Source organism: Carcharhinus amblyrhynchos, chromosome 6, assembly GCF_965287045.1.
Source record: "Carcharhinus amblyrhynchos chromosome 6, sCarAmb.v2.hapA, whole genome shotgun sequence".
NCBI classification, from domain to species: Eukaryota; Metazoa; Chordata; class Chondrichthyes; order Carcharhiniformes; family Carcharhinidae; genus Carcharhinus; species Carcharhinus amblyrhynchos.
In genome coordinates, this window is record NC_137329.1 from 45,851,588 (window position 1) to 45,877,998 (window position 26,411).

Here is a 26,411-nt window from a genome sequence, read left to right on the forward strand (position 1 = left end):
AGGACTACTAAAACTAGATAGCCCAGAGTTGTGGGAAGCATAATCAGAGAGGTAGAAAAGAATGCACAAATGTTAGCTTATTTGTACTAAAGCTCCTGTACATCAGATACGCAAATAAAGGAAAGGTAACATTGTGAACTGGCTAACCATGGCATGCTGGGGAAGATTTATCCAAGTGAAGAAAAACAGGACCTTTGCCTTCGCCCCCACCCCACATTTTCTGACATTATACATTCAGTACCTTGGTATATAGTCACTTCCTGTAACAGAGGGGTTGTAAGTAATTTAATTTTTGTTTTAAGTGACTTAAGTGACTTAAGTGCGTTCCCAGGAGTGTTTTAAGGTTTGGTGGGGTGGTCCCATGTTTTAAAAAAAAACACTAACACCTCTTTGGGCATGACAGTAGTAGTAAGACTGGCCCAGGATAGGATGTATTAACCTCAACTGGTATGCCACTATAATCAAAGTTCGAGGAAATCAGATACTTGGACTAGAAGCAAGGAGACTCACTACTCTCATTATATTATATCAGAATGCAATTTAAATCTCTTGCATTGGGAGGGGAAGCAAGAATGAAACATAAGATACGATGTAAAATATTTGATAAACAATATAAAAGTAGTGTATTTACTCCCCATCAAAAGAAGAATGTCAATTTTTGAAAGATTTAAATATGCCGAGAGATAATTAACTTCATCTCATTTCATGGATAGCACATCTGGGTGATACCAAAATCTCCTTGGCTCTTTATGACCCATATAAACACAACAGATGTGTGCAAAATTCTTGTTGCAGCTGCATGAAGAGAGCATTGACCCAAAAGGCTACATCTCTTGAAAAGGAATCTTTGCTCAAGGCAGATGGATGTGCCATTTGAATGTTTTTTGATTCTATTTGGTGACTGTCTCAGGTTGTCTTCATACACCTGGTAAACATTGCCAAAAGGTTTTCAAGCAAGTTAATTCAAATGGTTCAAAGTAATCACCAAGCCAATCTTAAAACAGCTTTTAAGTTTTCTTTTTAAAAATATGCAACAATAGTTCACTTCATGGCCTAGAATAAAAGCAAGAGAGCTGGTCATCATGCCAAATTAAGAAATAGAATCAAACTCAGCTGTTTTATGCTCAGGCTAAATAGCCCACTGACAATTTTTCCTAGTTCAACATTAAAGGGCATTGTGGACAAGTATTAAACTATCAGGAGTTATCATCCCTCAGGGGTAAAAGAAACAGAAGCAACAATAAATAATGCATTTCAATGCTACAATAGCTATACCAGCTGTTGCAATTTTTGTTTATGAGCTTCCTCTTCTCGCAATCTTCGAGCTTCTGCCTCTTCCATCCTTTTAGCAGCCACTTTCCTTTTAATTTTTTCGTCAGCCAGTCGCTCCTCGCGCATCTGTAAAAAGAGATGCGGAATGCACCACTGATCTGTCCAAGTGAGGCTGCATAAAACGTAAAGGGGGAAAAAAACATGTTCCCCTACTTGTTTGATACTTGGATTACTTGCAATAAGTTACATTTATCAATTATTATACCTTTTCATTCTTTTCCTCAATCTGTGAATTTTTTTGCTCAATTTTTCTTTTTCTCTTTTCCTCCTCCTGTTGTTCAGCTCGGGAACGAGTTTCCAAAACACGCTTTAGCCGCATTTCCCGCTTTCTGTACAAGGAAAAACAATTGAATTAAAATCACTGTCCAGAGAAGCAATATGGAAAAGAACAATAAAACCCATCTTGCATAGTGCCCACATTTCTCATTCAATTTTACTGAATCAACTACAATGCAGTTGAAGGTTTCAACCATTAGAGGTTTACTTAGTGGAATCAAAACTCTATCATTTTGTCATCTGCAGAGGAGAAACGGTTTTTATTTTACAACATTGATTTCTTATTCTAGTCTCGTTACCTTTATACTTCCTTGCTCAGGCCATTCATGGCCCCATTCCAGCTCTATTTCCATCCAGTAATGCTGCCCCAACTGAAGGCCTGTACACTTGGTCAAACTGGGCATTTTACTGTGGTACATCTCATCTTTCCTCAGTTTGCTGCAGACAGAGCTACACATACAAAGCAACAGCATGGACAATTTCCATACCAGCTACTGTTATTTGTGAAGGTCTACCATCTCAACCTTGCACCTTGCTTGAGGAGCGGTGAACCTCAGGTTAAATCACCACCGGTGAGCTCTCCTCCTCAAAGGAAAGAGCAGCCTATGACGATTTTATCTTTACCATACTGTTCCCCAGTTTATCAAAACCTTGTGCAGCTTGCTTTTCTGGAGTCTTCAAACACTGTCCCAACTCCATTACCATGTTACTTCAGTTATCCTGCTCATTTCCTTATTCTTTGAAAATTTTCACTGTTTAGAATTTCTCCAGGTTGTCCAGGCCGTTGCCTTACCCAAAATTACCTCCACCCTTCACTGATTCCACAAAACTAATCTAGGACCCAGCAATTTATTTATGCAGCAAAAACCATTTGCATATAATGTTTTAATTTTGTTTGGAGAAATATTTATGATGGGGCACAGAAGAGAGTTACACTTCTCATTTTAACTCATTTTCTATATTATACTTCAGCTCCTTTAAAATATAGTGTCAACTCTTTCCTGACACTTTTTGCTGGTTTGTATACTGGCATACAAAATGACATGATGAGACACTATATGTAAACATGAATTTCCTGTTGTGCTGATCAGTTAATATTACATATGTGATGGAAATAAATAAAGCAGAACTTTCAGTAACTTTGCAGAGTCATCTGGTGGTTAGAATCTGTAACTACATTGTGACAGTTGAGCCACCAGACCAAACATTGAGATAGAAGGAAGATAATGCGTGGGACAGCATGCATCCTCTATACAAGGTTTGAAATATAGACAAAGCCCCATCCATGTTCTAACTGTCTGATAACACTGACCCCATCAAGGAGGCTCACAAATAGCCACTAGGACAAAATATTAGAAAGCTACCAATTTCCATGGAGCCATACACCAGCACAAGGAGGAAGAGAGAGTTTGGCCAAGCGTGGAGTAACATTTGAAAATGTAGCAAAAAAAAAAACATGACAAAGAATGTCTGGGCATTTCAAGTCAATATGATATTTCTAGCAAACTGCCAGACGTAACAAAAAGCAACACAGGATTTGCAGAGATTTACAGGCACTAAAATTACTGGGGTTATTTGAGATACAAAAAGGTTCATTTCCTAGTTTGCAATGAATATTTGTTAAAGAATTTGCACTGATATAGCAATTCATCACACTCCAGCATACTTCATATGCAATTAGTTTGAAATAGACCCAGTAAAGAACGAGAAGCTTTCACTGGGTGGAACATATGGCCAGGATTAAAAATTCCCTTCTTTTCAAATTGTGCAATGGGATCCAAGCTTTAAAATCTAATTTTTGAAGAGTGAAAGATGTGGTATGTCTGGAGTCAGAGCAAGAATCAGATATTTAGTGGGGAAAAAAAAACAGCAATCCAACAGAAAGAAAGTTCTCACAAATATTTGTGCTCAGTGTTTTATCAGATATATTCTATCTCTTAACCTGCAAAACAGTCAGAGAGAATAGATTTTCCTACTTTTTAAGTTCTTCCAATTTATGTTTCTTCTCTTCCTCTGCTCTTTGCATCCTTTCTTCTTCTTTTTCTTGCTTCTTCTTTAGATTTTCCAAACGCATCTTTTCCTTTTCCTAAGATATATAGAAGGCAATTACAAGGCAGCCACTCATACAAGGTGATTTTTACTCACGTGTGAAAAAATACCCTTCCAAAAAAAGAAGAGATTTTTCATAGAACCCTACAGTGCAGAAAGAGGCCCATCGAGTCTGCACCGACCACAATCCCATTAAGGCCCTATCCCATATCCCTACATATTTTACCCACTAAGGCCTCTAACCTACGCATCTCAGGACACTAAAGAGCAATTTTAGCATGGCTAATCAACCTAACCCGCACATCTTTGAACTGTGGGAGGAACCAGAGAACCTGGAGGAAACCCACGCAGATACGAGGAGAATGTGCAAACTCCACACAGACAGTGACCTGAGCCGGGAATCGAACCCAGGTCCCTGGAGCTATGAAGCAGTAGTGCTAACCACTGTGCTACCGTGCCGCCCTAAATAGGCTCAGATAGTCAGGCTCAGATCAGAAGTCCATTGCCCTCTGATTTACATTTAAAATCAAATGTCTTTATAAATAGTTTGGGAGAGGGAGATTAATGGAAAAGCTATCTGAATAGCCAAATAGGGTAGGGCACCCTTGGAGGACAGTCTCCAACACTGGGAAAAGCAAAATAAAATTCCAATGAGAATACAAGTTATAGTATGGGTTATTTCAGGTAGGCTTCAAACCCTTATATGTCAAACCCCAAAATCCAATCTGTAAAGATTTGTTTACTACGAGCACTGTCAAACTGAGGAAATTAAAAGTCATTAAACGTTTAATTGATAGAATAAATACATTCATGGCTAAACTAAGAGCAGTTTTCCCACTAGCAGTGAGCAAGGCATCCACAATTTTTTGTATATAAAGATATATAAACATCCTGGAGATGAGCAGCAGTAGTTACCTTGGGATCAATTTTCAAAGGTGTATTGCGCTTAATGAAGGACTTCACCATTGAGCGGCCAACAGAAATGGGAGTCATCAGCAATTGATTCTTCTGAACTGTCTGGAGGAAGCTTTTGTGTTTTGGTCGAACTACCTACAAGAGCAAAATTGTTCAAGCAAACTTTGTATCGGGGATTGAGGGAGTGAGAGTAGAAATATTTGCAATCACACATTTAAGAAGCAACTTAATTTGGAGAAACAAAATAGATGGCAAATAAAAGATTTTTGATATACAAGGATGGCAATCTTATTTCTGAAGAAAGTGAGAAATGGGACGAGAAATTCATAAGCCTTGATTTTTGCCTTAAGTTGAAATATGTATTCATCAGATTGTAGACAGTGAAAAACTCTACACTGTGCCAGGCTGTATGAACCAATAATTTTGTATGGTGTTCCTCAAATCTCACAAATGGTGACTCAAACCAGAGGGCAAGCAAAGAAGAAAAATTAGGAAAGGACCACATAAAAACTTATAGTTATAAGAAAGCAATGAGGGATTTTATAGTTTCAAATTAAAAAAACTAAGTTCAATTAAAGAGGTGATGCTATTAAATTGAGGACTTTGTCACGTGTCTCAAACATATAGCAATGCGAATGAAAAGGTTGACGAGAAGGAGCAATTAGATACCATGACCGTGGACAGTATTGAAAAATATACAAAAGCCCAAAAATCATTAGGGTCTTGAGAGCATGATCTCAAAGTACTGAAAAAAACCAAAGGAAATAGCAGAAGTTCCAATACCAAATTTTCAAATATTCTTGGACATGGAAGTTTTGTCAATGTAATGCTACTGTGCCTTTAAGAAATGCATTGTTTAAGTCATGTTCTCTCTAGTTTGTAAGCAGCTGTGCTTTTTTCTGCTTATTGTTGCTGATCTGTCAACATAGATGTCCTTTTATTGCTGCTTAAATGGAGTTTTGTTTAATTTTTTATCCGGGCTTAATGCAACATCCTGGATTTTTAGGAGTTGACGATCCCTTTGAATTGTTGGGGGAAGAATGATTGCTTGTCACCTGACCTGTCATTCTTTTATCTTCAGTTTTTGGCTGATTACTGTTTTTTCAGTTAGAAGGCATGTGGACTCCTGGCTGAAGGCAATGTCTCTCTCCCAGCTATTAGAAACTCTGCTATGTTGGAAGCAGTTTTTGCCTTCCTAGAGTGAAAACATTGATGCGAGTGGTTTGCTGGCACAAACATAAAGGGTAGAATGGGCTTTAGCTCTATCTTGGAGGTCAGCTGGAAGTTACAAGGCTGGAAAGTCAGAGTTTCAATTATATCCAAAAAGACTAAGTCACAGCAGATATCGCTGAGTTGCAAAACCACGTTAGCATTCTTATTTTCTGTGCTAAACCTGGAACAAGTGTATGTTTATAAGGAGGTTTGTTGTATTGGAACAGTGCACTTAGATGTTAAGGCTCATACAATATCATTGTTGATTTTTTTCTTGTTTGCAATTGAGAAAATTACCAATAATTTTTATGTATTAACTGTATTCTTAAATAAATTTTGTTTGATAAAAGCTCCTTCATGGGCCATTGAATCATTGTGAAACATCTCATGCTTATCTTCACCCTAGCCAAATCCAAATAGCAAAAAATTTGTGGTCTAGGTGGACTTCAAAATATTTTGGAGTTTCTGTCCTGGATTGTAACAGTCAGTCAATCAGACCCACTTATCCTTCCAAACTTAGAAAAGATTATCCATTTGGGAAATTTACTTGAGGATGGCAAAATCATAGATATATAAGAACACAAGAACATAAGAAATAGGAGCAGGAGTAGGCCATCTAGCCCTTCGAGCCTGCCCCGCCATTCAATAAGATCGTGGCTCAGTTCCACATTCCCGCCCTCTCCCCATAACCCTTAATCCCCTCGCTTATCAAAAACCCATCAACCCGCATCTTAAAAATATTTAGCGAGGCAGCGCCCACCACTTCAACAGGCAGAGAATTCCAGAGATTCACCACCCTTTGAGTGAAGAAGTTCCTCCTCAACTCCGTTCTAAACTGCGCCCCCCCCCCCCACCTTATCTTGAGGCTGTGCCCCCTAGTCCTACTGTCCTTTCTGAGCGGGAAGAGTCTCTCCACCTCTATCCTGTCCATCCCATTCATCATCTTATATGTCTCAATGAGATCTCCCCTCATTCTTCTAAACTCTAACGAGTACAAGCCTAGTTTATTCAGCCTCTCCTCAAAGCTCAACCCCCTCAACTCCGGTATCAGCCTAGTAAACCTCCTCTGCACTCCCTCCAAGGCCAAAATATCCTTGCGTAAGTGCGGCGACCAAAACTGCACACAGTACTCCAGCTGTGGCTTCACCAATGCCCTATACAGCTGCAGCAAGACCTCCCTACTTTTATATTCAATCCCCCTCGCTATGAAGGCCAGCATCCCATTAGCCTTCCTGACCACCTGCTGCACCTGCAGGCTGGGTTTTTGCGACTCATGCACAAGGACCCCGAGGTCCCTCTGCACCGTCGCCTGCTGCAGTTTTTCTCCACGTAAGTAATAGTCCTTCCTACCATTATTCCTACCAAAGTGGACCACCTCGCACTTGCCAACATTAAATTCCATTTGCCAGTTCCTGGCCCATTCGCCCAGCCTATCTAGATCCTTCTGCAGACTCTCCACACCCTCCGCGCAATTTGCCGTTCCACCAATCTTGGTGTCATCAGCAAATTTCGATACCATACACTTGTATATGAATATATGTTCAGAGAAAAGTTACCACTATAATTACCAGAAAATATAAATACTTATTTTTGTTGCCAGGGAAGGTCTAGAGGAGATTAAAAGTTTTTGAAGGGACAAATAGAAAAAAATCCCTTCCATTGATCACATGAACTACCTGCTTATGTTTTGATGGGCATTGAACTCATGAAAAAGGAGTAGAAGTAAGCCATGTGCCCTGCTCTGCCATTCAGTAAGGTCATCACTGTTTGTTTCTATTTCCACAAAAATGTTGCGGAAGCTTTTAAAAGGGAATTTGCAAATAATTTTTAAAAAATTAAAGTGGCCATGGCAAACAGACTGGGAATTGAAGAATTGCTCCTATGCTAGTTCTCCAATAAAATGAGATCATCTTTTCTGGTCTCAAAATCCAGTTACCCCTTGGCGACAAAGGTATGGTGAAGAACATCAAAAATAGCATCCCTCTCACCCATCAGGGAGGTTTAACAAGTATATTTTTTAAAAATTAGGTTTATTTTTTAAAATGAGGCAATGCAAAGATTACAGAAAGTTTTGCTTGAGACTTACCTTGCTAGCAGGACAAGGTGGCGAAGGGGTCTTCTTTCTTGGTGGAGAATCATCACAGTTCAATACTGCAGTATGACTAAGCACATCTTCCACTCCCTGCTTGCAACTATCTTTGCACCTAAGAGCAAAAGATAATGCTAATTATGTACCAAACCAGATGGTCAAAACAGCATGATCTGAGCCAATGCAATCCTATACTTCATTTTATTTCATTACAGAACTTGGACCCCCTTTTTGCTTCAGGATATTTAACACATTTGTACCTGATCATGCACAAGTAGAAACCAGAGTCCTATGGCAAATGTTTTGGCAATGATCTTCACTCTTCCATTAACTATTGCACTTCTAAGCACAAGCAAGGAGGAAAAAGGTCTATTGATCAAGCTTGTTCACCAAGATTTAAGGCCATAAGACATCGGAGCAGAATTAGGCCATTTGGCCCATTGAGTCTGCTCTGCCATTCAATGATGGCTGATATTTTTCTCACCCCCATTCTCCTGCCTTGTCCCCCTAACCTCATCCCCTTATCAATCAAGATCCTGTGTCTTGAAAGAAATCCAATGACCTGGCCTCCACAGCCTCCTGTGGCAAAGAGTTCCACAGATTCACCATAATCTGGCTGAAGAAATTCTTCATGTTTTAAAGGATCGTTCCTTTAGACTGAGGTTGTACCCTCTAGAGCTTGTTTTTCCTACTAGTGAAAACTTTCTCTCCAAATCCACTCTGTCCAGGCTTTGCAGTAAGTTTCAATAAGATCCCCCACTCATCCTTCCAAACTCCAATGAGTACAAACCCAGAGTCCTCAGCTGTTCCTCAAACGACAAGCTCTTCATTCCAGAGATCATTTTTGTGAACCTTCTCTGGACCAAGGCCAGCACATCCTTCCCTAGATACAGGCTCAAAGTACCCCAAATGGGGTCTGACCAGAGCCTTATACAGCCTCAGAAGTACATCCCTGCTCTTGTATTCTAGCCCTCTTGACACGAATGCTAACATTGTATTTGCCTTCTTAACTGCTGACTGAACCTGTATGTTAACTTTATCAGAATCTTGAACAATGGACTCTCGAGTCCCTTTATGTTTCTAATTTCCTAAGCATTTTCCCCATTTAGAAATGTGCCTCCATTTCTCCTTCCAAAGTGCATAACCTCACAGTTTTTTTATATTGTATTCCATCTGCCATTTCTTTGCCCACTCTTCTAACCTGTCCAACTCCTTCTGCAGCCCTTTGCTTCCTCAATGCAACTGTCACTCTACATATCTTTGTATCATCTGCAAACTTGGCAAGAGTGCCTTCAGTTCCCTCTTCCAAATCATTAATGTATATTGTGAAAAGTTGTGGTCTCATTTAGAGACCTGCATGGGATTGTCATTTCATGCCACATGCTTCAGTTGAGTTTAACAAAACTATGCTTCCATCTGTCCCAGGCTAAGAATCAGACTGCTTTCTAAAGTTGTAGGAATAAAGAATTACAACAATAATATACAGAATCCCAGACCATTTATGAACTCTTTATATTGCAATAGCAGAATTTTTCTATGTCCACTCCCTCTTCATAGTAAAAAGAAATATGTAAAAGAGAAATTTTGTATTCTGGTATTTGAAACTAGAAAAGTTGGTAATAGAATATTGGTCATATGACCAGTGCTACGTTTTATTTCAGTTCATTAAAATTTTCATGTAGTTAAAATCCAGCACACAATAGTCCACACACTCACCCAAGCCTCTCATTGTTTGAATTCAGTTCATCAGTATTGCTATCTGTAAAGTTAAAACAGCAAGAAACACAAGTAAATCCAACTCTGCAATGGTTACTCACTAGCTTCAATCTCAATTAATTCAGTAGCTTTCATTCTGGCGCTCTCCCAATTCCTGTTCAGCTCCAACCAACCAGTTTCCCTTCAGATCCATTCCATAATAGGTGGACATTGGAGAACTGAATCGCTATCTCTCTAGCCATTATTGTTTTGGTCTCATCACCCTTCTTTGAACATGAAACATCAGGTACAGTTATATTGCATGATTCTGATCCGGTCATACAGACCAACTTTTTAAATTTCAGTTCAGTATTTCGTTATTAGGAATTTAGTTTTTGTTGCAGTAAACATCTTAAAATTTGAAGATGTCTTTCTTTCAACTACTAGAAGTTCAAATTTATTTTTAAAAAGCTATTGGTCGCTATGGAGATCTCAACAAGTGATACATTTGAGGGGATCATGGATCTGGAGACAAAAGGATCTGGAGAAGTACATTCACAAACCTTTTAGAAGACAGGGCAAGTTAATAAGGTAGCTCAAACTACAAAAAGTCTCCATGTAAGTTTCAGATATTCAGTACAAAATTCAGTCACGTCAAACGTTTACAATCACAGCAACTTGCAACGTAGAGGATACTTCAGTAAAAACAACTTCATGGAATCTGATACCAAGCCATACAGGAGACCAAGTGGTTGTCAAAGGTGGTTTTGGAGTTCCTTAAAAAGACAGGAACAGAGTAGAGAGCCAGAATGATTTACAGAGAAAGTTCCAGCATCTAGGGCCTAGGAAGCTGGGCCTATTTCTAGCTTTCACACTTTAGGAAGATACCTCTTGATAATATGGATGACTTTTACCTTGGTTCACAGGACAGTTTCAAAAATGTAAAAAAATACAAATCTCAGCACTGTAAAATGTGAGGCTACTGTCCTTTTTATCCCATGAGCAATAACTTTGCGCAAATATGTTGTGTAGCACTGCAACAAATCCCTTTTGGAAGCCTATGTACACCATATTAATAAAATTGCCCTCATTAACCCTCTAACCTTTAAAAAAAATCTCAGCAAGTTAGTTAAGCATTATTTTCCCTTAAGGAATCTACGCTGGCTTCCCTTACCCAAGGCACATTTATCCATTTGGCTATTAATTTTGTATAGAATTACTGGTTCTTGAAACTTTCCTGCTAAAGTTAAACGGATTGGTTTGCTCTTGCTAAGCTAATCTTTACATCATTTGGTTTGCAACTCTCCAGTGCTGTCTCAGGAAGACTGAAAAATTATTATGGCCGATGCCTCCAATTTCCAGTCCCTCAGGACCTTTGGATGCATCTGATCCAGTCCTGGTGTCTTATCAACTTGAAATACAAACAGCCTAATCAATACCTCCTCTTGATCAATTTTAAGCTCTTCTTTCACAGGACCAGGCTAGCACCTTACTCTTATGTGAAGACAAAGTCTTTATTGATACCTCAGCTATGCTCCCTGCCTTCATATGTAATACTCTTTTTTTTTGTCCCTAAATCGATCCCTCTCTGCCACTTACCATTCTTACAATTTAAATGCCGATGGAGGACTTCAGGATTCACTTTGGTTAGCTGTCAGTCTATTTCCATACTCCCTGTTTGCTTTTTTGTAAAAAACATTCTGAACCATCTATTTCAGCCTGTTTCTCAATTGTCACCTGCAAACCTTTTTAAATTGTCTTAAATTTCTCTATCTCTGTTGACATTGGGTGCCCTAGATTGGTTTGCCTTATTTTGTCCTTTCAAATGAATGTACTTTGATTGTGCAAACTCTTCTTTGAAGGTAGTCCGTTGTTCAGTTATGCATTTCCTGCCAAGCTTGGATTCCAATTTATTCAGCCCCGATCTGTTCTTCTTCCACTGATGTTGTCTTTTCCCCCCCCGATTATAAATCTGGATGGCTCCCAGTCCTTTTCCCATTGTCAGCCTAAATCTTACAATACAAGGATCACTGTCCCCTAAATGTTCACTTACTGACATTTGATCCATTTGGCCCATCTCATTCCAAAAAACTAATTTCTCATTGGACAAAAAAAAACTGTAAAATAATTTCTTAAACACTCTAGAAACTCTTGTCTCCCTCAGCCCTTTACACTACAACTATCCCAGTGTATTCAGAAAATTTAAACTCTCCCATTTTAAATGCTCAATTTTGTACTTCGTAATTTTTTTTTTTACGAATTGTTACTCTACATCCTTCCCATTGCTTGGTGTGGTCTAATAGGTCACCAACTAAAGTAACTGCATTTTTTTATTTATTCCTTGGTTCTAGTCAAATAAATTCAACCCTTGATCCTTCTGGAACATACTCTTGCTTCAGCACAGCAGTACTTCCTGTGCCCCCTCCCCCCACCTCCTTTTCTCCCTTATCATTACATCCACAAATATTTGATACTCAGTCCTGCTCTTCAAGGCACGACTTCGCTATAGCCACTTCATATTTTCACATGGCAATCTGCACCTCCAATTCAACCTTATTTACCACACCTCACGCATTTACATACATGCACAGTAACCCTAATTTAGGATCATCATCATCTTTTTATTCTTACATCCCTGCCAAGTTTGTTTCCCCCACCCCCTCCACTCTAAATTCTGATTGTGTGCTTCCCTTAACTAAAGAACTTTGCTCTCCCAATTTTCCTTGTATGCCTTTGTGGTCACTCCAGGTCATCGATTACTCTTATTAGTATTCAAAACAGAACACCGGTTGGATAGCTGGATGTGTTAAAAGGACTCCTGCACTACCTGCCAGTTTCTTTTTAAGTTAACTGGTGGTCACCCATTCCTTCTCACTCTGGGGTGACCACATCTATAAAATGTGCTATCCATGTAGCTCTCAATCAGATATACAGTAGTGTTGCCAGCTGCTGTAAGCAGTAACTTAATACAAGGCTAGAATTTCTGGGGCACCTTCCTCAAATGACATTCTTTTGGAACACAGTTGAATGCAAGTTTACAATATTTTTGTATAGTAAAGGAGGAAATAAGTGGGAGACAACAACCCTGATCCTGCACTATGACATAAGCGCATGCAATTTAGTAAAGTCTGTTTTTCAGAACTATTTTCCTGTATCTATCTCAAGGACAGAGGCCAACTGCAGTCCCCTTCATTCCAAGGTAAGCAAGGGTTGGAACAAGAACCTTTTGGAACAGTAGATTCAGTAACAGGTCACAAGATGACAAAGAATTCACCCACTTTCAAGTTTCACCTCAAAGTTTATAAAATTTACCAAGTTACCCATGTGCCACTTATACCAGAACACCAGCTTTCTTTATCTCACAAAAATATTAAATTGCTATCTTAGAGTCAGAGCAGTACAGCACAGAAACAGGCCCTTTGGCCCAAGCCAATCATTGAGCCCTCCCAGCTAGCCCCAATTGCCAGTTTTTAACCCATATCCCGCTAATCCTTTCCCATGCAGGTGCTTATCCAAATAGTTTTGGAATGTTGCTACTGTACCTACCCCAACCACTTTCTCTGGCAGCTCACTCCATATTCGCACCACCTTCTGCATGAGATTTTTATCCAAATTACACAGGCTCTCTAAATGTAAATTTGTCTTAGATATGAAGTACACAGTGATACAAATTGTATGCTTTGTTAAAGCAGCATTGCTGCCTTCAAGCTCAGTTGAGGTTACAATTTTGATTATCAAATGATATTTTTGAGGACATTCAATAGCTGCTGCTGTACAGCAATGGTTATTTTTGTTAAACACAGTCACTTCCTTGGTGCTCAGTATTTTTCTTACAACTTCTTGGGAGATGACAATTTTGTTGCCCCCAAAAGTTGAGTTCTTCCCCATTTGTTCTAAAGGCCCAGTTCAAAATTTTACTGTTCTTCCCTATTTCACTTTCTAAAAGCTTTAATGCATTTTATATACAGAGCAAAAGGACATGACCTCCTTGAACTGCAAGATCATAGGATGTTAAACCCCCAAAAAATACAAACTGTAAATTATAAATAAACCTCACAGGTGAGCTATACAGGTAGGACAGGGTTCACTGTAACAGCTCAGAAAGGTCATCCTAGCTCATTGAGAGACTTGAAAAGAATATTTAACAAATAGTACAGGACGATTGTCTTATAAATCAATTAAGAATGCAATTATCATAAACAAATGGCCCTGGACAACAGCTACTACTTTGTACAAATAGCCCCTGACAGGGAGGGAGGGGGCTTTACACATCTGTGAACTCTGGAGCCAGGTATCCCTAACTGGGACAGAGATTGTCTTGTTTCTTCAATGAAACAAGATGAGAACCAATTATCTCCATTCAGTCCTGTCCAGACCAGAGCATGGAATGAAAAGATACCAGATGATTCAACAGGAGATGTGTTTATGATTTGTGATGTGATCATAAGAGAAGGACAACACCAGAATGTTGTTACAGCAGTCAGGAAGGTGAAAGGAGATTGGTCATCTCCAGATTCAGTCCTACAATCAACACCAATAATGCCCAATTGAGACAGTATTTCCAAATTCCTGCCAAATCATAGATGTGTACTGAGGTAATTTTGTAAATTGCAGTCAAATCAGAGGGGATTGAAGTCGACAATTTGTGCAGGTTCGGTTAACCTCATGTAGGGATCAGGTGTAACTTCTGGACAAGTCACATGACAGTGGTATTGGGAAGAGTCAAATAAACCTAAGATTTGGCACATTGGAACTGGTGTGTGCGCATGTACTTTCAAAACAGGAAACTTTACAGAGCCTAGTCTTTATAAAGAAACAAACAGATTAACAAATATAACATCTCAGAAAACAAGTCACGCAACTATGTTCAGCTTCTCCAAAGTAAAATTGAAATACAGCCCATTGAAGTTTTAAAATTTACCAATTACACTTTTGCTCTGGATTCCTGGTGAATTCCTGGACCCTTGTGGCATTGACACATTCTCAAGATTGCTCATTGCAATTTTTATGGGAGTTCTAGTGCATCTATTATCTTGATTTTCAGGAACCTGTAGACAAAACAGCTCAATCTTGGTTTACATGCATATGAGTTACTCTCACTTTTACCAATTAAAAACAAAAACAGAATTAAATGCTAAAAATATTTATTAAAATACAATTTGCACTATACCTACCAAAAGGGCCAGCTGATTCTGCTTTGGTTGCTCAAGCTCAATCACATCAACACTGCAATTACAAAATATTGGCATTTCCAAATGTCCTACATCATGCAACATTTTGAAACTAAGATGTTAAGCAATGGATACATCATTAGCTTTTTGGCAAGTATACATTAGCTACAAGGTAACAATCTAAAAAAGCAGAATCACAAGGTGATTCTCTTTAAATAGAGAAGATAGCACAAATATCAGAACAAATATATCATCTTAGGTTGGAAGGCGAGAGCCAAGATCTGGTTTTCAGTTTCCTATAAATTTATGAACGTTTTTGTTAATTTACAATAAATACATTTATGTTCAATTTAAAAAAATGAAAATTCTAACTACTTGGTATAAATTAGGGAATTTGTCTCCCATCTGCAGCCCCTTTTAAAATGCAACAGCAAGTAATTAGCACTCTGCTGCCCACTTCATATTTCTTTTATGAAGTGAGCGCCGAAGAACACATCAAGTTACTAAACAATCCAACTACTCAGAAGAAAATACACACAAATGAATGCTACATCACCAAGCGATAATGAGTGGCACCAGACCCAGCACCATACAGTTAACTGGCGATTCAGCAAACTATTTTAACTTCTCATTTTTTTAAAAACAAAACAAAAACTGATCTGGGCTCCGTCACTGTGAAAAGGTGAGACCACTCTCCTCCCCATCAGCATGGCTGGATGTCAGGTCCGGATTGGCAAGAGGTTAAGTGATGACATCCCCAAGGTCTTGGTTCCCAGCATTGTTACTGGGTTTCCCAGATGCCATCTCCCTCCTTTTATTATTTTTGGGTTCTTCCCCTCCTCAGAGACCTCAACGCAATTTGTAATGTTGCAGCTGAAAGTCCCTTGTGTGGTGGAAGTGAAACTGGCCAATATAACTACACCAGCTCCTCCAGATCACAGTTTCTTGCCATTGCTGCTCCTTCAATCATAAACTAATGTCTCTGGAGGAGCAGCAAGAACAGGAAGGATGTAACCTGTAAATGGAAAAGCTGCAGCAACAGCCATGGGATATTGAATTTAAGATTAAAGTAGTTCTTCAGGTTCTTTCCCCACACTCGCTGCTCCCCTGAACAGGGAGCATTATTTTCCTGTGCCCAGTGATACTTGCACTTGAGCAAAAACTCAAAATCTCACCATTCTTTTTCTGCCACTTGCTCGATGGAGCTACAGTCTATGGAGAAAACAGATGGACATTAATGAAGCAAACCATTTCACCACAAAACGAAAATAATACTGGCATTTTTCAATATCAGAGAAAAGAATACTGGCACAGAACAAAGTTCACAAAGCTCAATCAATTCAATCAAGATTCATGTCAGGCATGAGCAGCAAATTTAAAGAGTCTGCAATTAGTCTACCACAACACAACAAAATTAGTAAAATGTATTTCATACATGAAATTCCCTCATCAAGCGGATGGGGAAGGTTGTCTTGCCTTTCATCTTTACATGATAGCATCCTGGATTCAAATGTGCTGAAGTTAAGGCGCATTGTGCAGGAGGGAGGAAGCAGTGGGCAATGGGAAAATCGGGACTGCCCATTTAAGTCACCACTGCAACAAGACATGAGCCATTTCCTCTTACTATCTGGACTTTTGTTTTCTCACTTACAATTATTCCTAGTCTTGTATAATTTCATTATCCATCTTAAATTTTGTCTTTCTTGCTGGTTGTCTCCATACATAGCTTCCAACGAATTACAGAAACTCAGCCGCTAAACTGTTTAGGGAAGAGAAGGCAAGAGCCTCTCATGGATAGGTCTTGTTCCAAATCCTTCACAACTTTAAACATTTCCTAAGAATAAGAACTAGGAGTGGGAATAGTCAATTCAGCCCCTTGAGCCGGCTCCGCCATTTAATACAATCATGGCTGATTTCAACACGGCCTCAACTACTGCTTGTTCACATTAGCCCTTCAAACACAATTAAAAATCTTCTTAAATTCACTCCCAGCATCCACCACACTTTAAGATATTGAATTCCAGACTCATGACTCATTGACAAAAGTAATTTCTCGATCTCTTTTTTAAAACTCTGCTACCCTCATCCTAAAACAAACCTCCCCTTTTGGGCAAATTCTGGGATTAACTATGTAGGCTATGTAACCCCTCCAATAACAGATCATTTTACTGCATATGTCCATCATCTACAAAGTGGGTATTGCAGTTACCATTCTGCATACAGAATGCAACATAAAGCTGTTAATTTTCCTTAAACAGGTATACTTACAACTGGAAGCAGAGGACTCCAATATATTTTTTCTCCTGGCAATAGATTTACGCAATGACTTTCTGGTAGATTCCTGCACCATAGTAGCCCTTTGAACACTCAATGAATATTTATCCATCAACCTGACGCAACTGGATCTGCGACCAGCAGTACTTTTCCGTACTGATCTATGGTTTGTGCTGTTACAAACAAGCTTATTTTCATTTTCCCTAGGTATGGAACCCCCACCTGCAGATGGTGCATTGCTCAGCTCCCAATTAGCTGAGCCAGCCTCTTCACAAACTGCATTTTCTTTCGTAACATCCGTTTTCAGCTTTGCTTCTTCATGGTTTGGACTATTAGTGTTCACTGCAGAGGCAGTTGGACTCAATGTTCCCAAAACAGGTCCACTTGGAGGAGGTAGATTTCCTCCAACTGCTTTTTGAAGCAAGTTCACATCTTCAAAAGTCAGAGTTTGGGTTAAGCTGGCCACCTGACTTTTTTGTAATTCAGCACTCTTGCAATCATTCAGTGACAGTTCAGCCAATGGAACTCTACCATTAACTGGGACAATAGGACAAACACTTATTTTTTCAGTTTCTAGACTAGCAGTCACTGCTGCTGCACGTGATGCCGATCGTGTCAGACGAACAGGATGGGCTTGCTCAACTATTTTGTTGCAGTCACTGATATCTTCCACAAAGATACGGCTTGTCTGTTTTGGCCGATGAATTGATGAACGCCTTAAACTTTTTCTGCTTCGAGAGAACCTGGAAATAAAGTTCAAAAACTGAAATATACTCCAACAACTGGCAATTTACAAGTTTCCCTACTCAAATAAGTGCAGTAAAATTTATACCAATTACAACCAAACACAGCCTTTTATCTGGATTTATCCATGCCATTACAGCATGTTTTATCAGAATTAAAGATTTTCTGCTGCGTTCTCCAGTTCTTTTCTCAAGCAGCGAATCTAAAACTTACTGTCTGTGAACCACAGAAAAGCTGACCACCTATTTTTGCTTGCCATGACAAAAACTCAAATAAATTTATTCCAGAAAAGGCATTTTGATATTATAAACATTAATACAAGACATTTGAAATATTCCAATATTAAATTACAAGAATCTGAGAAACTAACATCTATATTAAATCAACATTAAATTAAATTCTGCTTATAAAACTACATGTGGTCTTGTGCTTGACAGCTCAAACTATACATATGCAGAAATTGGCCAGATTGTGAAATATCAGGCATGTTGAGGATTCTGGTCTCTTTTCTTTAATGCTATGGCCAAGGATATACACAAAAACGACTTTAACAACCATCGTTCTAAAGGTACAGAAGCTTGCAAATAATTCCCACAAAAGCACTGAGTGCTTGTTGCTTTTATTATGGAATGGAAAGAGAAATATTGGAGCCGAATTCTGCTTTCAGCAGAAAGCATTTTTCCATCAGGAAGACTGATCTTTAATTTTTTTTCTGCCAGTAAGTCCTGAGGCACTAAAGGTAGCCACAGCACATGCAATGCCACCGTGGTTTGTCAAGTAAATGACCCGAGACTAGCAATTAAGTCATACCTTCAAACTCTATTGCAACTACTTTTACCATACAAGTCAACAAGAACCGATAAAAGCACTCCACTTAACTGGAAAGGCTCTTAATTCTTCCAAAGCACAAACATTTTAAAAGGAAACTATATGAAAATTCCATTCCTTCCACCTTTCCCATTCTTATCACAGATTTATTGCCACAGGATCAAGGTCATTTAGGCACACAACATTAATCCTGCTCTCTCCACAGATGCTGCCAGACCTGCTGAGTTTACCCAGCATTTTCTGATTGAGATCTCCTAGATGACTGTTCAGCACAACATCAGTGGAGACCAGTACGGGTCAATAGAGAATGGAAACTCACCTTATATAAAAAAAATTGTTACAAGGTTAGACCTCAAATTCAGTTAATGAAAATGTTTGGAAGAGTTTATGCCATTGTCTTGCAGCATTGATACCCTTACCTCTTATTTGGATCCTGGACAACTGATGGGCGCCTCTTAAGCTTTTTTTTCTCTGAAGGTGTTTTTGGCATCAACTCAGGCTCTGCATTAAAGTCACTGAAAAATATTTTTATTTAAGTAGTTAATTTCTACATGAATTACAGTATTTCTTCACTACAATGTCCCTTCACAAGGGAGTTAAGGATAGATTCAAGTTATTACGGTCTCTGCAATGCACTAGTGCCAGTGATTTTTTTTTTTAAATACAAGTGCTGGGATGGTTTAAAGGGAAAACCCATGGCCACCAGAGAATAGATTTGCACAGAAGGGAATATTCTAGTGTTTATCAAACACCTGTAATTTGCACCAGTACAATTGTCTCGACATCTAATGTCCTTTCTGTTTCAAGTCTGAAAGGACAGGGATTTCGATTGAAGATGAAAAACTGGCAATAAAAACAAAATATATGGGCACCTGAAGATACAGATTTTTCTCAGGAGAGAAGAAAATCACAATTGTTCAAGGAGAATCAGAATAAATGAATCAGTTGATGGGGACTCAATACCAGTGTAAGGAAAAAAAGACAAGAGGTGGTGAGAAACTGAACATTAGACAGAGTAAGCTATGGAGTAAACGGCCATTTGTTTGAAATGCAGAGCACTTAACACATTTCAAATGGCAACATTAATTGTAGAAATTAAAAAAGGATTATTTTAAATTGGACATTTAAAGTAGTAGAAACTATGCTTCACTTTAATCTGGGAGCTACAGGTGGTAATTTGACATAAAATAACAATTAAATGACTTAGTTTGTGAACTAGCAAGAAATAAGAAAATTTAGCACAATACCACTACTTTGCGTACCTTTTCTGCATATATTTGAAACAGATGAAAAGGAATTTCCTCTGAGGTTAGCAAATATGTGGAATTCTTTACCACAGAGGGCTTTAGAGGCTGGATCATTAAGTATGTTCAAGGCAGAGACAGACAGATTTTGAAATCCACAAAGGGAATCAAGGGTTATAGGGATAAGGTGGAAAGCTTCATTGAGGATCAGTATATCAGATCTGTCACAATCTCGTTGAATGGCAAAGCAGGTGTGATGGACTAAAGACTATGTCTGCTCCTACATCTTATGGTCCCCCTCACGAGGACCACCTGGCCACAAAACAGTCATAGCGGAGAGGATGTTGGGTCAGAAGGCCTCCTTGATCTCTTGCTGCCTGTATCTGAAGATCACCTTTGCCCAGTCCAGGCTTATGAGATTTTCCTCCCTCTGCACTTGGTGATCAAAGATCAGCAGTGGGCACTGAAGTGCAAGGAGGATGCCAATTTAAACAAATGGCAAAGAAACAAAAAACAGACATGAGAATACTTCTTTGCAAACAATTTTAAAGATCTTTGGAGGCAGATTCAGTCATGGCATCCAAATGATATGGATAATTATCCAGAGAGAGAGAAGATTTGCTGGGCTTTAGGGAAAAGGTGAAGTGGAACTAGCTAGGGACATGGGCTGAATGACCGTAACCATTCTAGAATTCTATAAAATATCTGAATTCTCCATTTGATTGCTTGATGATTCTTAAATTGATTGTCTTTATGGCAAGAACAAAAGTAAAAACGTTTGCTGTATCCACTTTATCCAGCCTGTTGTGGTAAATCTTTTAATCCAGATAAGTTTTATTTTTCCTATGCTTCTATATCCTGTTTGTAACATGCAAACTGGAACTGGACATAGTAGTACTCAAGTGAAACCAAAGTTTGATTCACTTAGAATTAATTCTCCACTCTTACTTTCAATTGGACCATAAGATGTAGACCATTCAGCCCATTGAATCTGCTTTCCCATTTATCAAGATCATGGCTGATCTGAAAATCCTCAGCTCCACTTTTCTGCCTTACCCCTATAACTCTGGATTCTCTTACCAATATAAAAATCTCTCAAACTTTGAACATATTTAACAACAGCCTCCACAACGCTTTGGCATTTTCTGCTTCCATTCTAAAATGTCCATGCCTTTCATGATTTTAAATAGCTCCATTAAATCTCCTCTCAAAGAACAGTCCTAGTTTCTCCAATCTAACCTCTAACTGAAGCCCCTCATCCCTGATATCATTCATGTAAATCCTTTCTACATCATCTCTAATTCCTAACGGAAGGATGAGAAGGTAAGTAGGGGTGACAGGGTGGATTGAGCTAATGCTGGAATAAGTGGGAAATCAAGTTATGAGGACAGAAAGAATATGTAAAGGGATCTAGATAGGTTAAGCAAGTGGCTGACAAATTAGCAGATGGCATTTAATATGGGAAAATGAGAAGTTTTCCACTTTGGCAGAAGTGGAAGCAGGAGATCTGGGTGTCCTTGTACAATCACAAAGTTGACATGCCACTACAGTAAATAATTAGGAAGGCAAATAGAATGTTGACCTTCATTGCAAAGTAGATGGAATATAAACGTAGCCAAGTCTTGCTAAAACTCTATAGGGCACTGACAGCACATCTAGCCTACAGTATCTAGTTTTGGTCTCCTTATTTCATACAAGATATATTTGCATTGGAGGTAGTTCAGAGTAGGTTCACTAGAAGGGGTGATCTGATAAGCAAACGTTGGGATTATCTGATGAGGAAATATTGAGCTTACGCACCTAGGGGCTGAAGGAGAATGAGAGATGATCGTATTGAAACATCAGATCTTGAGGGATCTTGGCAGAAGATCCAAAGGTAGACTACAGGCAGAGTTCCAGAATATGGGGCAGAATTGCCCATCAGTACGAGAACTGGTGGGAATATGACAATGCTTCTCAGGAACCACAACACAATCAGACACCATCCTGGATAGTGTTGGTCTCCCACATAAACCACCAGTAGAACAAAAATTCAGTCCTGAGGGTTAGCCGCCAAAAAGAGACTGACAGTGCTCCAGGACTAGCAGCACCACAGGAATTGTGGCTATTGCTGGTATATCATTCAGCTTACTTTCAAGGTTGCCATCAGATCCCCAGATCAGAGTGGGTGGCATTGGGGTCATAGCAAGAGAGGTTGAAAGCAAGAGGGGAAAGGTGGTGGTTTTCAGTATGCTTCCCTCCCCAGTGCCAAGATCTTCAATTAGCCTTAAGGGTTTAAATTGCCCTGGGCAGGAACCAGCCACCTAGGGTGGGGAGTCCTGATCAACACCTCCCTTGGGGGGAGGGGCTATTAAGCTCATCTATTTAACGTGGAAATGAGATTTTTCCCCACAGTGGGTTATTACTCTTTGGAATTGTCTGCCCTAGGAAAACAGTGGAGTCTGGGTCATTGAACATATTCAAGGCCAAAATTACAGATTTTTCATCTACAATGGAATCAAGGAGGATAGGGAGCAATGTGGAGGCAAAGCCATACCAGCTGTAATCTTACTGAATGCCAAAATGATTAGAAGTTACCAGAAACTAAAGACTCGAGAGACTTGTTAAAAAAAAATTAAGTCATCATCTTCCTTTGGGCCAAGTTGTTGAGAATATCTGACATTAACGGAATTTAATGTTTAATGTTGACAAGTGCGAGGTGGTCCACTTTGGTAGGAAGGACTATTACTTACGTGGCGAAAAACTGCAGCAGGCGACAGTGCAGAGGGACCTCGGGGTCCTTGTGCATGAGTCGCAAAAACCCAGCTTGCAGGTGGTCAGGAAGGCTAATGGGATGCTGGCCTTCATAGCGAGGGGGATTGAATATAAAAGTAGTGAGGTCTTGCTGCAGCTGTATAGGGCATTGGTGAGGCCGCAGCTGGAGTACTGTGTGCAGTTTTGGTCGCCGCACTTACACAAGGATATTTTGACCTTGGAGGGAGTGCAGAGGAGGTTTACTAGGCTGATACCGGAGTTGAGGGGGTTGAGCTAATGAGGAGAGGCTGAATAAACTAGGCTTGTACTCGTTAGAGTTTAGAAGAACGAGGGGAGATCTCATTGAGACATACAAGATGATGAATGGGATGGATAGGATATGGGTGGAGAGACTCTTCCCGCTCAGAAAGGACAGGAGGACTAGGGGGCACAGCCTCAAGATAAAGGGGGGGGGGGTGGTTTAGAACGGAGTTGAGGAGGAACTTCTTCACTCAAAGGGTGGTGAATCTCTGGAATTCTCTGCCCGTTGAGGTGGTGGAGGCTGCCTCGCTAAATATTTTTAAGACGCGGGTTGATGGGTTTTTGATAAGCGAGGGGATTAAGGGTTATGGGGAGAGGGCGGGAATGTGGAACTGAGACACGACAGATCAGCCATGATCTTATTGAATGGCGGGGCAGGCTCAAAGGCCTACTCCTGCTCCTATTTCTTATGTTCTTATGTAATATCCATACTGCTGCTCTATGCCTAAACTCCTTCAGCTGCTCACTCCTCACCTTAGGATTCTCTAACTGCATCCTGATGTTTTCATTCCTTGATTTATATTTTTACTGATGTAATTTGACATTATTCTCCATCACCTTATGTTTGTAGGTCTCTAACACTTAACTCCCCACCATTCTCTCTAAATTTACCCAGAGTTAGAGGCTAGATAAGCATGTGGAGAAATAAAAAGGTTATGCTAATGGGAGTTAAATGAGGAAGAACAAGTGGAGGCCCAAACAGAGAATAAACACCAGCATGGATCCAATGGGCTAGTCTGTAAGTTAAACTTAATTATATGCAACTCTTTAGAGACCACAAACATGCAGAATGGGCTCCTTACATGATCTGTTTGGCTCAATAGGTCAAATTTAGTTTGAAAATGCTTTTGTGAAGTATGTTGGAACGTTTTACAATGCCATACACGTGCAAGTCAGTATTATTGCTAAACAACATTTTTGTAATCTCAGACAATATCTCTCTTACTCAATATTCTTATCTTTTAAGACTAGAACATTATTCTTACTTGACAAACATCTTTTTGGCCTCCTCCTGGATTTCTTTCAGCCATACTTCATTTGATTTAAAACCTTCAATGAGCGTATTGAGTTTCTCACCGAAAAATTTCAGCATGTTATCAGTGTCCACTAACGTGATTGCTATTCTTGAAACCATGATGTCCTTGATAGTAAAAAAAAAAGCAGGTTAAAAGGTCAGTATAACCAAAAGCAAGCTGTTTAAATTATCCAAATAAACTTAAGTTTCACTGCAAATAAAAATGTTAAAGCTTACCCATAAAAGGTGCAACAGTACTCCAGATTGAAAGAGTCGCATTGCCCAATACATCTGTGCATCACCCAGCCCATAAAGATCAATAGATTGTTATCAGTGCTATTTGCAGATCACATCCAAAATAGTATTTGAATCATAATTGGTCTTAGCATCCAAGGATGACAGAAACAATGGTAGTAAAAAGATGTGTACAAGAAGTTACTGAAGAATTGTGCAAGATTGTCGAAAGTTATTCACTCTGGCAAATTAATGGACAGATCACCAGCCCTAGCCTATTGATAGAATTAGAGAATGGCACAGGAGGTGGCTAATAAGCTCCCTGTGCCCTGATTCTTTGAAAGATTTATTTAATTAATCTGCTCTTTCAACATAACCCTGAAAATTTTTCTTCATGTAATTATCTCCTTCCCTTGTAAAAACCTGGGAAGCAGTGGCATTGTTACTGGACTAGTGATCCAGAGACCCAGGATAATGTTCTGGGCAACTGTTCAAATCTCACCATGGCTGATAGTGGGATTTGAATTCAGTCAATAACCTGGAATAAATCTAATGATAACCATGAAAAAAAGTCATAAAAACCCATCTGGATCAATAATGTTTTTTGGGAAAGAAATATGCTGTCTTTACTTGACCTAGCCTGACTCCAGACCCCCAACAGTGTTGGTAGCTCTCAAATGTCTCAGAAATGGCCTAGCATACCACTTAGTTGTGTCATTCTGCTGGAAAGTCAATATGGAAGTTGACCACCTAACATCAGCTTTGGTAATAATAGTAAACACAGCCCCCATCAACACTACAAAATAGTTCTTACTAATAGCTTAGGGCTTGTGCCAAAATTGGGGAAGATGTCTCACAGACTAGTCAGACAACAGCCTGATAGTTATTTTCATAGATTCATACCTTACAGAATGTCCTAGATACCTGGGCATACCCTGTCCCACTGGCAGCCATGTGGAAATGCCAGCGTTAATGGGAATTAGGGAGAAGCTTTCTGCTGGTTGGAATTATATCTGGCACAAAGGAAGATGTTCGTGGTTGTTCGTCAACTAACTTAGTTCTAGGATTTCACTGCAGGAGTTCCTCAGGGTAATGTCCTAGGCCCAACCATCTTCAGCTGTGTCATTGATGACCTTCCTTCCATCACAGGGTCAGAAGTGGGAATGTTCACTGACGATTGCAGAACGTTTTGCACTATCCAGAACTCCTCAGATACTGAAGCAGTCGATGTTCAAATGCAACAAGACCTGGACAATATCCAGGCTGGGGCTGACAAGCAACAAATAATATTTGCACCACAGAATGACTCCAACCAGAGAGAATTTAACCATCGCATTACCATTGCTGAAGCCCCACTATCAATATCCTGGGGTTACCATTGACCAGAAACTGAATTGGTACAGCAATTTAAACACCATGGCTACAAAATCTGGTCAGAGGCTAGGAATCCTGTGGCCAATAACTCACCTCCTGACTCCCCAAAGCCTGTCCACCGTCTACAAGGCACAAGTCAGGAGTGTTGATGCTGGAGATTAAAAACAGAAGATTAGTTCTCATGAAAACTCATTGACCTAAAATGGTAACTCTCCACGGATAGATGCTGCCAGATTTTCTGCACATTTCCATCACTTTCAGAGCTTAACCTTTTTGTCCAGAGAGCAGCCCCAGTTTCTGTAGTACCTCAACTTGAATTCAAATCTTTCATCCTTGGTACCGTTCCATTTTGGGTTGGGACAGCACAGTGATTAATACTGCTGCCTCACAGCTCCAAGGACCCAGGTTCAATTCCAGCCTTGGGTTACTGTGTGGAGTTTGTATGTTCTCCCCATGTCTGCATGGATTTCTCCAGGTGCTCCAGTTTCCTCCCATATTCTAAAGATTTGCAGGTTAAGTGGATTGGCTATGCTAAATTATCCTTTATTGTCCAAGATGCATAAGTTAGGTGGAGTTACCATGGTCATTGCGTGGGGTTATGGGGATAGGGCAGAGGGATGGGACTGAGTGTGAAGCTCTTTCGGATTCAATAGCCCGAATAGCATCCTTCTGCACTACATGCATCATATGGATTCCAGTAATTTTTCTCTGCTCAGGACTTGATATCCTTCCTAGAGTGCAACTCCAAAAATTGGCCACAAGTATCTTAAAGATTTTCCACAACTTGTGAACATTAGAGAAAAATAGCAGCTTGAAATAATTTTTCAAACCAGTGGATATACAACAATTGTTGAGAATTGAAGAGTAGTCAATGTTACAGCTCTATTCAAACATAATATACAGGT

The 26,411-nt window shown here is 39.5% G+C and overlaps 1 protein-coding gene across 1 annotated transcript in view; it reads right to left on the reverse strand.

Annotated features, from left to right (window-relative positions):
* Window positions 1–25,611, reverse strand: part of LOC145343876 (inner centromere protein-like) — a 39,781-nt gene extending 14,170 nt beyond the window's left edge. The window contains exons 1-14 of the mRNA XM_080190355.1: window positions 25,600–25,611; window positions 24,136–24,189; window positions 23,870–24,024; window positions 19,005–19,100; window positions 17,008–17,756; window positions 15,915–15,951; window positions 14,743–14,794; window positions 14,490–14,616; window positions 9,590–9,632; window positions 7,871–7,988; window positions 4,573–4,707; window positions 3,585–3,694; window positions 1,538–1,661; window positions 1,276–1,398 (exon numbers count right to left, since the gene is read on the reverse strand). Of these exons, the coding sequence (XP_080046481.1) occupies window positions 1,276–1,398; window positions 1,538–1,661; window positions 3,585–3,694; window positions 4,573–4,707; window positions 7,871–7,988; window positions 9,590–9,632; window positions 14,490–14,616; window positions 14,743–14,794; window positions 15,915–15,951; window positions 17,008–17,756; window positions 19,005–19,100; window positions 23,870–24,024; window positions 24,136–24,189 (1,923 nt within the window). The 5' untranslated portion in view covers window positions 25,600–25,611. The remainder of the gene's footprint in view (window positions 1–1,275; window positions 1,399–1,537; window positions 1,662–3,584; window positions 3,695–4,572; window positions 4,708–7,870; window positions 7,989–9,589; window positions 9,633–14,489; window positions 14,617–14,742; window positions 14,795–15,914; window positions 15,952–17,007; window positions 17,757–19,004; window positions 19,101–23,869; window positions 24,025–24,135; window positions 24,190–25,599) is intronic.
* Between the last annotated feature and the right edge of the window lie 800 nt (window positions 25,612–26,411).